This window comes from Equus quagga, chromosome 6 (genome assembly GCF_021613505.1).
Source record: "Equus quagga isolate Etosha38 chromosome 6, UCLA_HA_Equagga_1.0, whole genome shotgun sequence".
Taxonomy (NCBI): domain Eukaryota; kingdom Metazoa; phylum Chordata; class Mammalia; order Perissodactyla; family Equidae; genus Equus; species Equus quagga.
Genome location: NC_060272.1, coordinates 108,564,046 through 108,576,627, shown reverse-complemented (window position 1 = coordinate 108,576,627; position 12,582 = coordinate 108,564,046). Strand labels below are relative to the sequence as shown.

The 12,582-nt window shown below is 36.5% G+C and overlaps 1 protein-coding gene across 2 annotated transcripts in view; it reads right to left on the bottom strand.

Annotated features, from left to right (window-relative positions):
• Positions 1 to 5,525: 5,525 nt before the first annotated feature.
• The window catches only part of UHRF2 (ubiquitin like with PHD and ring finger domains 2), a 79,802-nt gene continuing 72,745 nt past the window's right edge, over positions 5,526 to 12,582 (bottom strand). Inside the window, exons 14-17 of one of the 2 annotated variants that reach the window (XM_046664484.1) lie at positions 11,947 to 12,043; positions 11,470 to 11,627; positions 7,771 to 7,869; positions 5,526 to 6,729 (exon numbers count right to left, since the gene is read on the bottom strand). In XM_046664484.1, coding sequence (XP_046520440.1) covers positions 6,583 to 6,729; positions 7,771 to 7,869; positions 11,470 to 11,627; positions 11,947 to 12,043 — 501 coding nt within the window. In that variant the 3' untranslated portion in view covers positions 5,526 to 6,582. The remainder of the gene's footprint in view (positions 6,730 to 7,770; positions 7,870 to 11,469; positions 11,628 to 11,946; positions 12,044 to 12,582) is intronic. The other variant, XM_046664485.1, reaches the window with a different exon arrangement.

The following is a 12,582-nucleotide window of genomic DNA, read 5'->3' as shown; positions in this document are numbered from 1 at the left end:
GAGGAAAGACTCAGTGAACCTGTAGACAGATCATTAAGAATTATCTAATCTGAACAATAGAGAATATGAACTGAATAAAAATGAACAGAATCTCAGAGACTTGTGGGACAATAACATATAGATAGATATATATATAGATAACATATAGAAGACATAATCTAGATTCAAGAAGCTGAATGAACCCAAAACAAGATAAACCCAAAGAATTCCACGCTCAGACATTTCATAATCAAGTTTCTGAAAATTAAAGACAAAAAAATCTTGGAAGAAGCCAGAGAAAAGCAACGCATTACAAATAATGGCTGATTTCTTATCAGAAACCATGGAGGCTCAAGGCTCGACTAGAGAAAAACTCTCTTCTGTGTTCACTCCTGTGGCTTCAGGACCTTCCCGCCTGTTAACCAAAGAATTAGTTTCTTGCCACATGCGCCTCTCCATAAAGTAGCTCAAAACATGACAGATGGCTTCTCTCAGGGTGAGCAGGAGGGTGTGCCCAAAGTGGAAGCCACAGTATTTTTGCAACGTAACTTTAGAAGTGACATTCATCACTTCTGCTGCATTCTATTCATTACGAAAGAATCCTAAGTCCAGCCCACACTCTAGAGGAGGAGATTACAACAGGGCATGAATGCCAGGAAGCAGAGATCATTGGGGACCATCTTAGAGGTTGCCTACCACACTATCAACCAACTTATCAATAGCTTGTAGTCAACTGATTTGGATAATAAAGAATTTAGTTAAAAAATAGTGGAAGTTCTACAGAATTGAAAGCCTAGAAATAAAACCACACATCTATGGACAGTTAATCTTCAAAAAAGGAGCCAAGAACAAAGAATGGAGAAATGAGTCTCTTCAATAAATTGTGTTGGGAAAACTGGACAGCTATACGCAAAAGAATGAAAGTAGACTAGATCATTATCTGGCAGGATGCACAAAAATTAACTCAAAATGGATTAAAGGTTTGAACGTAAGACCTGAATTCACAAAACTCCTAGAAGAAAACACAGGCAGTACACTCTTTGACATTGGTCTTAGCAACATCTTTTCAAATACCATGTCTACTCAACAAGGGAAACAAAAGAAAAAGTTAATGGGATTACATCAAACTAAAGAGGCTTCTGCAAAGCAAAGGAAACCATGAACAAAATTAAAAGACAATCCACCAACTGGGAGAAAATATTTGCAAATCGTTTATCAGACAAGGAGTTGATCTCCAAAATATATAAAGAACTCATATGACTCAACAAAAAAACCCCCAAACAACCCAATCAAAAAATGGGCAGAGGATATGAACAAACATTTCTCCAAAGATACAGAGATGGCCAACAGGCACATGAACAGATGTTCAACATGACTAATCATTAGGGAAACTCAAATCAAAGCTACAATGAGATATCATCTTAAACCTGTCAGAATGACTATAATTACCAAGACGAAAAACAACAAATGCTGGAGAGGATGTGGAGAAAAGGGCACCCTCATACAGTGCTGGTGGGAATGCAAACTGGTGCAGCCACTATGGAAAACAGTATGGAGATTTCTCAAAAAATTAAAATAGAAGTACCATATGATCCAGCTATCCCACTACTGGGTATTTATCCAAAGAACTTAAAATCAATGATCCAAAGAGATTTATGCACCCCTATGTTCTCTGCAGCTTTATTCACAATAGCCAAGATGTGGAAGCAACCCAAGTGTGCCCTTCTACATATGAATGGATAAGGAAGATGTGGGGTATATACACAATAGACTACTACTCAGCCATAAAAAAAGACAAAATCTTCCCACTTGCAACAGCATGGATGGACCTTGAGGGTATGATGTTAAGCAAAATAAGTCAGACAGGGAAAGACAAATATTGCACGATTTCACTCATATGTGGAAGATAACAAATACATGGATAGAGAACAGATTAGTGGTTACCAGAGGGGAAAAGGGTTGAGGTGTCGGGGAAAGGAATAAAGGGGCACATATGTATGGTGATGGATAAAAATTAGACTACTGGGCGTGAGCAAAATGAAGTGTATTCAGAAATTGATAAATGTATACCTGAAATTACACCATGTTGTAAACCATTATGATCTCAATAAAATTACCTGGAAAAAAAAAGTAGTGGAAGTTCTAGTTCCAAATTAGTAAAAGATCGATTAAAAAATTCAGATAGGTTAAGTCATACTGTGTTAACAACTCAGAAACCTTAACGGTCTTAAAGATTTACTTCTTACTCATGTTGCATGTCCATCAGAAGTTGGTTGGGGGCTCTATATCATTCTTTATTATTATTATTTTTTAAGATTTTATCTTCCTTTTTCTGCCCAAAGTCCCCCAGTACATAGCTGTATATTCTTCGTTGTGGGTCCTTCTAGTTGTGGCATGTGGGATGCTGCCTCAGTGTGGCTGGATGAGCAGTGCCATGTCTGCGCCTAGCATTCGAACCAACGAAACACTGGGCCGCCTGCAGCGGAGTGCATGAACTTAACCACTCGGCCACGGGGCCAGCCCCTATATCATTCTTATTCTGGGACTCAGGCTGATAGAAAAGCCCTATCTAGGTGCTACTGGTCTCCATGGAAGGTGAGAGAAAACTGTGGAGGGCGATGAAATGCTCTGCCTAGAAGTGACACAGCATTTCTGTTACAACTAACCAACCACTGGTCAAACGGCCCTAGCCAACCACAAGGAAGCTAGGATGTACAATCCTAACACATGCACCTGACAGCCAAAAATACCTGGTGAACAGTACAACCAACTACCAGTCATTCTAGATGTTAAATGTTCAACACATTCTTGTCTCCTACAGAAACTACACACCCTCCAGAATCATTACAATGAAAACAAAGGACAAAACGAAGTGTTAGTGAGAATGTGGGGCAACCAGAACTCTCACACTACCGGCAGGAATGTAAAATGGTATAAACCACTTTGGAAATATTTCATTTTTCTTGAGTAAATAAGTATTAATGAAATTGATGGGTTGTATGTTAAGTACATATTTAATTTTATAAGAAAGTGTCAAACTATTTTCCACAGACTTACACACAAAGGTTCAAAGCAGCTTTATTTATAATAGCAAAATCCTGGAATCAACCCAATTATCCATCAGCAGATGAATAGATAAACAGATTGTGGGATATCCATATATAACAGATTACTTAGCAATACGTTCAAATTTTGGCAGTGTCCATTCTGTTTTGTGTTTCATTTTGTTTTCACAATCATGTTTATTTCCAAGAATTTTAATCTCAAATTACTCTTCACGCAGCTTGTTCTATCAATGCAATGCAATTTAATACTTGAGGATATAGTTGTAAAACTCATTCTTTCATTCATTTTTTTCAATAGTAGTCATTTTGTCAGCCTGCTTGGTCCCTCTCTAGCTAGCTCTTGATTTCTTGTGCCCAGTGACTGGTGTTTACTCAATTTTCTTCTGTGTAGTGTGTGATTAATCCTGGTTACTAAATATCAGTTCCTGTAAAGGTGTGGTGTGGGGACCAGTCAGTAGACAGTGGACAAACAGGGATAACTCTTCCCAACATGAGCTGGTGACAAGTGGGCCATCAAGCTCAATTCCCTCAAATCGGGTAGATAGTCATGAGCTCTATCTTTTAGGGTGTCCTGAAGAAGAATGGGGAAAGATCTGGTCCCTAATGGGCAAAAAAAGAATAGCAGACAGTAGGAAAGTCAGGGCAGATCTCTATCCAGCTCTTATAAGTAGATCTATCCTGAAATTCAAACCTGTAAGTTACATAGATGGGGCCCCTTTCTGCTAGCCACATTGTCACACCAGGGTTGTGAGAAAGCTAACGTTGTTTTAGATTACCAGCTTCCCAAAGATTACCTAATATCCTTAAACACACTTGCATGCACATATTTGTTCAATGAACCATGTTATTTAGAAGTGAGTTCTAAAACTAGAGGCCCTGCCTACTCTAATTAGAAAAAACTAAAAGAAGCCCCTACCCATATGAAAGTGGATGAGTACTTAACAGTAATCACTGTAATCTACTAAATGTAATAGAATCCAGAGAAAAGCTCATCTTTTAAATTTAAGCCTAAGAGACAACCAGATACTATGTATGACTTGAAGAACAAACACACCACTTATGAAGAAGTCTTGCCAAAAAAATTAAAAATTCAAATTTGAATCTGGTCATGCTTGAATTCTAACTATCAATGTACAGAAAAATAAAGAGGAACAGGTTAATCTATACCATGTAATTATAATAAGCAAAATCTATTCTGTCAGAAAGGCTCCAAAACAATTTCAACACACAAATTGGAAAAAGGGAAGGGAGAAAAAAAAACATTGAGGGGGTATACTGATTAAAAGAAAAGAGACAGCAATTAACAACAATGTAAGGTCCTTATTTGGAGCCTGATTCAAACAAACTAACTTAAAATATAATATACATGTACGGCATTTGAGACTATGGAAATTTGAACATTATTACTAGCTATCCAATGATAAAATTACTGTTAAATTTTTTTTATGTGTGACAGTGTGGTTATGTTTTGTAAAACTCTGTATCTTTTAGATACAAACTGAAATATTCATGTAAAAAAACCAAAGTCACCAAACAAACTTCAAGAGCAACATAAAATTATTTAGCTTTGGGCCATTCTTGGTATTTCTGAACACATTAAGCTGTAATCAGCTTTCTTTCCTAGTGTATCATGTTGTAACACAGTTAAGATAATACATAGTCTAACTGTGGGAATCATTTATTTTGCTAATAAAAGTGGTAGAACTAAACCAGTTCAAGTAGCTGAAACTGGGAGATATTCTCCACCCTTCACAAAGAGATGTGGCCAGTGCTGAAGGAATACAACACTAGAAGACGCAATTTAACGATTCATTTTCCATCTAAGAAGGTCCTATTTAAATTTGCTTCTTCAAAACACAAGTGATTCCAAAGTTTATAACTGGCCCTAAGTGACAATAGCTCCAATCACTCTGCTGTAAGTGTTTCCCAGAACTGGAATTTGAGTTTAATTGAATGCAGGAAAAGCACTGAGATGAGTCTGGCTTATCTTCTGATGGAGAGCCTGTGAAGCCCAGAAGTAAAGGCTGCCACATCTGGACTCAGATCGCCCAAGTTTACAGCACAGCTCTGCCACTTCCTCTGAGTACAAACTTTGGCAACTTTCTTAATTTTTCTGTGTCTTTGCCATTCATCCATAAGATGGGGATAATAGCACCTGCCTCTTAGGATTGTCAGTAAAATTAAATGAATACACATAAAAACGGAAAAGTGACTAGTGCAAAGCAAATATTCAATAAATGTTGGCTATATATATGGCTCTGAATTCAGGGGTAGGAAAACTGACTTGATCATATTAAAGCTTTTCCCTGATGAAAATGTAATATAGCTTCAGAGACTGGAACTATGTTTTAGAATATTCTGGTATCTGTGAAATAAGAAGCAGCATTGGTTACACTAAAATTGAAGACTGAAGTTGTTATACAGAAAAGAAATGTTTTTCCATTTAGTAAAATTTAAGATAAATAAATAAATAAATCAAACCCAGGGTGAAATCTGTCCTTAGCGCTTAAAATTTCATAGTTTTCATTATCAAAAATCAAGAGTAAAAAATTGTGCAAAATGCCTGTTTCAATAAAAACACAAAGTGAAATATTCTGGAAATGACTGAGTCTTAGAAATACATACTATAAGCCAGAAAAATGTAAAAAAGTGAGGCAAGATGAGCTATTTTTCTGATCATAAAATATTTATTAAGGTATACTTTAGGGAATATAGTGAATATAAAATTTAGGATCACAATATGAAGCAATTTCAATCCTCTCAAAAGTCAGCCCAGTCCTCAATGCTCTGCAGATGTAAAACCACTGGTGAGACTCACTAAAAGCAGTTTGACTAGTACAGAAGAGGCTTTTCATGAACATTTACAACTAGAGCATCTGAATACCTCTTTTAAGTGCAAAACCACACCACATTACACTAATGCAGCAACAATGCATTCATATTGTTCTCATTAGTCATTAGTAGTCAACTTGCATAAAACACCAGAAAAAAGCACAATGGAGTTCACAAAAATGGGCTAAAAAATGAACCTGCAAAACACACACTGTAATGGAAGAAGACATTAAAAATGTATTATGCACACTACAGAAGCTGCATTCATTCCAACAATCTCAAGTGTCATTTTCTTTTCTGTAAAATCAAATTACATGAACCAGGCACAACTAATATTTGGGAGGCAGTGTGTAGCTAAAATTCATTTAACTAATTATTCAATGATTTAAAAAATCCCCATAAATCTTTTCTGTCCTGAGGTAGTTGCAAAATAAATCATAACTTGGATATCAACTAGAGCTGAGGCTTTAACTTTTTACTCATTAAAACTAGTTGTTACTGACAAGAACTACCTTTTGATATTTAAAAGACAGCTGAGAAATGGGCCTCTTACTACACACACAAGATGATGGCTACGTAGGAAAGAGGATTAGCTGCTTCAGAACGTGAGATATGGTCCATCACTGCTCCCCTCCCACCCCCCAATCATTTTAGATTCTTTATTGTCCAAAAAGCCAACGGGAGCCACACAGTAGAAGTAGACAAATCATCGTCCTTTGCTGTAGCCAGGGAAGAAAAGGTCAAGTAGAGTTTGCAGAATCTCATTGGGAATCATGATGTAATTCTGGCCAAGATCATGCCGGCAAGCAGGGCAGGAGAAAACTTGAGCCTTAAAGGAGCGCTGTAAGCAATCCTAAGGCAAAACCAAAAACAAACACAGAAACACACCAATTTCACCTGAGGGTGCAGCATGTAGAAACATACCCAACAACTTATGCTTTCAAATAGGAACTAGAAGTTCACTACAGCAACAAGAGAAACATAAAAGATGGACAACTGTAACGGCCTGAATCTGCACTGTGAAAACTAGTCTGGAGACACAGCTTTAGGTCTACCTCTAACCAGACTGTGAGAGTTCAGGTGAATGACTAACTAGTGTGTGCTTTAATTTCCTCAACCAGTAAAATGAGGGTGCTAGAATTATGTGTGGCTCCCACTAGCCTCCTCTTCTAGGTTGGATTTCCTGTTCTATCACGTTCTTTCCTGTTAGAGCACTAAAGAAAAGAAATACAAGATTTCCCTAATTAGAACTAAGGTATATATTGTATCAAATCACTTAACATATAATGTCTTCCAAAAATATATTTATAATATATTATTAATATATCATAGAGTTAATTGACTCAAGGTCAGGCACAAATACACATGTGGAAAGTTTGTTTCCATTTCACAACAACTTAAGTTCAGAAGTTGGGCCAGGGCATACAATCACTGAGCAGTAGAGCAACATTCCAACCTTGGTTTGACTAAAACTCAAATTTTCCTTTTACATCACACTGATAACACAATATTCAACTCCTCTGGGCATGCTGCCAGGTCGAATCTATTTTAGATTCCATTAAGTTCATGGAATTACTTCAGTTTGCACTATAATATATGAAAAATACATAAGCTGTAACATAGGAAACAGCAATGACACCTTATTTTCTGTGCGATTTCAACCTCTCCTCAACAATTCCAAACATGATAGAATACCTAAACTATATATATTTGAATTACTATAGAACTAAAACATGCATTTACCACCAAGACATAATTAAATGCTTCTTAACTGGCAAGGTTCCATAACTATCCTGCTTCATGGAAAAATGCTTCTTCACATGCTAAAAACAGGTTTGGAGGTTAGTGTGCCTTCTAGCCTAAGAAGGGAAAATGAGAAAGGAAGTCTACTTACTTTACAGACATTGTGGAGGCAATCTGTTGTCACAGGCTGGTAAACTAGCTCCTGGCAGCAGACACACATAAAAGATTGTTCCAATTTTTTCAGAAAATTCTAGAATGGTACCCAAGGGGAAGGGAAAAAAGTTAGCATTTCATAATATATTAAAATTCTAAGTGTTTAGAAAAAAAAAGTGTCAGTTACATTGAATACGTTTTCCATTAAGAAAAAACAAATCAGGTAGTGATTCTAACTATAAGCAATAGAAACTGAAGAAAACCCATTCCATAAGATAAACACATTAGTTTTAAATCTTAGGATTGGGATGGAGAGGTTGCAAAGTCAAAATACACGGCATTAAAAAGTGAACGCCGCCCTAAACCTCACATTCCAGAGATCACCATAGCTTGTCTCAAGGTCACTACATACAGATCACTTTTTTCAAAAACCTGCATGGTATTCCAGTATATGAACAGGTATTATTTATTCAATCTTTTGCTGTTACAAAACGTCAATATTTATTTTTTAAGCTAAAAAAAAAAATAAAAGCACTGGGCAATAATACGCTATAGTATCTAAGACTCCAAAGAATCAACATATTCATTTTCTTAGGATTATTTTCTGCGATAATTTGCCTCAATCCAAAAATCTCATTTTCTTGATGCTAATGTTTAGTCAAATTAGGACTAACTTATAAAAGGTAGAGCCATATACAGCAAACATGATCAAATGAGTACTCTATACTCTTCAAAAGCCATGACTGGTTCCATTTTACTCAAGCTGTTTGTTTCTCTTAAACTAGAATAAGAAGTTTTTTGAATAGTCAAAATTATTATCCTCCATTCAATAGTAGAGAGTGTATTTTGTTCGTTCTTTATTTAACAGAAAAAATAGAATTTATAAGAATTTCAAGTAAAAATAAAAAAATCAAAGACCCTATTCCAAAGTTATGTCTTGATACTAAGTTATTTATGAGCATGGATTATAAAAGTCGAGTGAATTATCAACAAAATATTAAGTAACACATTAAAAGAATACACCAGTTAAGGAGAGATGTGGAAAAAATTCAAATTGTAATACCAAGTACCCTCTCCCTGACGAACTACTTTGTTAATGACTGGTATTTCCCCAGTACCTCCATGGCACCTGTAATATGAGTACATGTATTATAGATATTTTGAGTTCCTCTGATGTGCTAGGCACTCATCTACCTAGTGGTGATAAAAAGACAAAGTCTTTGCTCTCATGGAACTTTATATTGCTTTAGGAGAGCAGACTAAAAACATTCAATTTCAGATAGTAATAACCGAGGAAACCTGGCAAATTAAAGCAAGAGTAGAGTGGCTATTTTAGAAAGGAAGGTTAGGGAAGGCCTCTCTGAGGAGTATAATACTTTTCCAGAGACTCTGAGAAGTGTGGATACGAAGGAGTGAGCCACATGAAGATGTAGAGGAGAGAATGCCAGTCAGAGAGACAGCATAAGTGTAAGGGCCTAGGAGCAGGAACAGGTTGTGTTTAAATAGCTCAGGGATCACCACAGCCGAAGCCGTCTGGACCTGAGAAAGTGCAAGAGGAGACTGCAGAGGTAGGCAGGGATGCCAGATTACAGAGGGCCTTAGGAAAGTATTTGGACATAGACGTACATATAATATATCCATTTATTTAAAAGTCACTGTTAGCCAACATCTGATTTTTCTGGCTTAATAAAGGTGCTCCTGGTTTATCTGAAGAGAACTGGACGTGAAAGCTACTCGGGGCAATAGTACATAAACATCCAGAGTAATCACTAGCAGCAAGGTCACAACCATCCAACCTAGGCATATAAGATCCTGTTATCAGTGGGCAGGACTTCTTTTCTCTTTTTTCTTGTTTGAGAACTTTTAATTGGTGACTTTATTTCATAAGGTTGAAAAGTCAAGTATACTTGATTTGCACATACTTGCCAAGTTTCGCAAGATTCAACCACTTCTATAATATTTTTATTGATAAACAGGATATGCATATTAAAAACCTCACTTTCAAGCCCAATATACATGTCCAACCCAGAAAACAGATGTGCAAAGAGAACTCCGCCTGCACTCAGGTTGACTTTTTCCTTCACCTGCTACTTTGTCTCTTGCCCACCCACAGCAGGAGCTTACCTGAGTTATCATTAACCAGCTGTATCCTCTCCAACCAGAGAATAGTTAGACCATGATCAACAACTGCTTGCTCTATCTTACTTGCTCTAAGTGAAAATGAGTGTGACCTACCAGAGTCAGACTCTCCTTATGCCTGGGTCTCTTGGCTAAAAAGCAAGTAACACTTCTCACACAGCCAAATCACTTTCCTTCTGTCCTCCAAACACGGAAGCCTCATTCCACCAAAGATAACCTAATATATCACATTTATAGGCAAAGGAAATGATGATTCCAATATAAATTCAAAGGGTATTTGATAAACCTCACCCATTTCTAAAAGTTTAAAAATTATATCGGGGGTCCCGGCCCCGTGGCTGAGTGGTTAAGTTCACGTGCTCTGCTTAGGGGGGCCCAGGGTTTCGCTGGTTTGGATCCTGGGCACCAACATGGCACTGCTCATCAAGCCATACTGAGGCGGCATCCCACATGCCACAACTAGAGGGACCCACAACTAAAAATACACAACTATGTACCCGGGGGTTTTGGGAAGAAAAAGGAAAAATAAAAACTTTAAAAAAAAACAAAACAAAACATATACATATGTGTGTGTGTGTGTGTGTGTGTGTGTGTGTGTATATATATATATATATATATATATATATATCAGGAAGACTTTTCCTTAATATAGTTATAATGATGACACAAAAATTCTATGAGAGTTCCCTCTAAATCTAAACAAAAAGCACATACAGATATTCATTAACCCCATTCCAGATAAATGACAAGTTCTGGCTAATGTACTGCAAGAAATAAAGGGAAAATCAGAACAAAGAAACTACTAAAAGATGACAAGATGAAATTTCAAGAGAGGATACTAGAGCTCACTCATAGTAGCTGCACATCACAATACTTTGGGGAGAAAGAAAACAGAAAAGTAACTATATTATACATGACACGGAGTTAACATGTAATAAAAAGGAGGACTCAAACTTATAACCAAAATTAAAGACAATAAAAGTGAGCAAAGAATGAAAAGACAATTTACATTTGAAACCTCCAGCTTTTGAGATTTGATAAGAAAGCTTCATTTGCAAAACACAGCTTAACAGAAAATCCACATCAGTTAATTTTATGATTATCAGAAAGTGGAAAAAAATCCAAAACAAAGTATTTAAATAAATCAACACTGATTTATTTTACTCCTAGGTTGAACACGTAAGCACTGAAAATTGCACTGAATTACTTAAGATTTATGCGATCAGGTAATTTTGAACGGTAACAAAAACTTTCCTGATGAGTTTTAGATTAAGTTGAGTGTGTTCCACAACTGAAAATTCTTCCCATGAACAGTATCTAAATTTAAATTATTAAGGCAGAGAAAGGTCAAAAACCAATATCAAAGAGGCCTAAATTCAACTTAAAGCATTTAAGTATAGCCTCAGATTATTTCTGAAAGGTGGCAGCACTGGATGAGAAGACTGGATTGGATAAAAGGATCAAATTCAAACTGACTTATGAATATGATACTTCATAGGGAAATTATCTTTCATCATGTTAATATTAGAACATTATTACTAAAAAAATCTTTACATACTGGTCCTTCCACAAGTGATGCAAGCACTTCATCCCATAGCTTCTGGTTTTGATGATCTTCTCTGATTAGGCGTTGTTGTTGAGGGGTCAGTTGGAAAGCCTCAACTGCTTCTGCTGAATCCGATGCTTTGAACACTTTAGAGGCACTTGGACAATCATCTATATTTATTTAAAAATACATCAGCAGACTTACAAGTGGTTCTAAGCAGAACTATGAAACAAAAGAATTAACTGGCACCAGAAACGTTTAGCATGAAGATAACCTACATAAATAGCATCTAACTTGCCCTGGAGTTTAGGATACTATATTTGTCGCTGTTTTGGCTCTGCCACTATTAAAACAAACCCCCCCTCCCTCCACCCTCCAAATCCTTCAATCTGCTTTTAATTTCTTATGAGTTTCTCAATTTATTCTCTGAATATTTCTCTTTATTAGAAACTACATTATTAGGGTTTATGTTCTGCAATCATTACCTACCATCTGTAGTCGGTCTTTTTGAGGCTCCACTGGCCTGCTTCTTTGACTGTCCTTTAGTCTTCTTCCCTTCCTTATCCGAAGGGTAACCTACTGGATACTGATGGGGGAAAAAAGAACAATGTAGATTTAAGCTTCACAGCAAAGGAGGGTTCTAGATCCTGGTGAGAAATTTAAAAAGGGGGGTGGGGTGGAGTTTATACTTTCTCTAAACTGAAAGACTTTATATAAAGGAAATAGACATTTAAAGAAACAGAATTCAAAGGACAGAAGACTATGAAAATCCCAAATTCAGTGTAAAACCATGTAGTTTTGACTGTTAAGATTTTCCACTTTATAATACAATGATCTTAGTTTCAGATCTAAAAGAGGAAAGGTAAAGTTCAGGAGTTGTGACTAGGTGGCTTGAAAAGTTTGAGGAAGAAAGGAAAGCAGAATCTAGATACAAAGGTAAGTGAAGATCAACCCCAGAGCACAACAGATGGTAGTCATATAGATGGGATTACACTAAATTGTGGAGCCAATCTAAACCAAACCAAACAAAACACCCAAAACATTAAGAGCAAAATTTCTTATCTCCCAAAATTGGAGGAGAGGAATCTTTTAGAAGACCTAAAGCCACTGAATTCTTTATCAGCT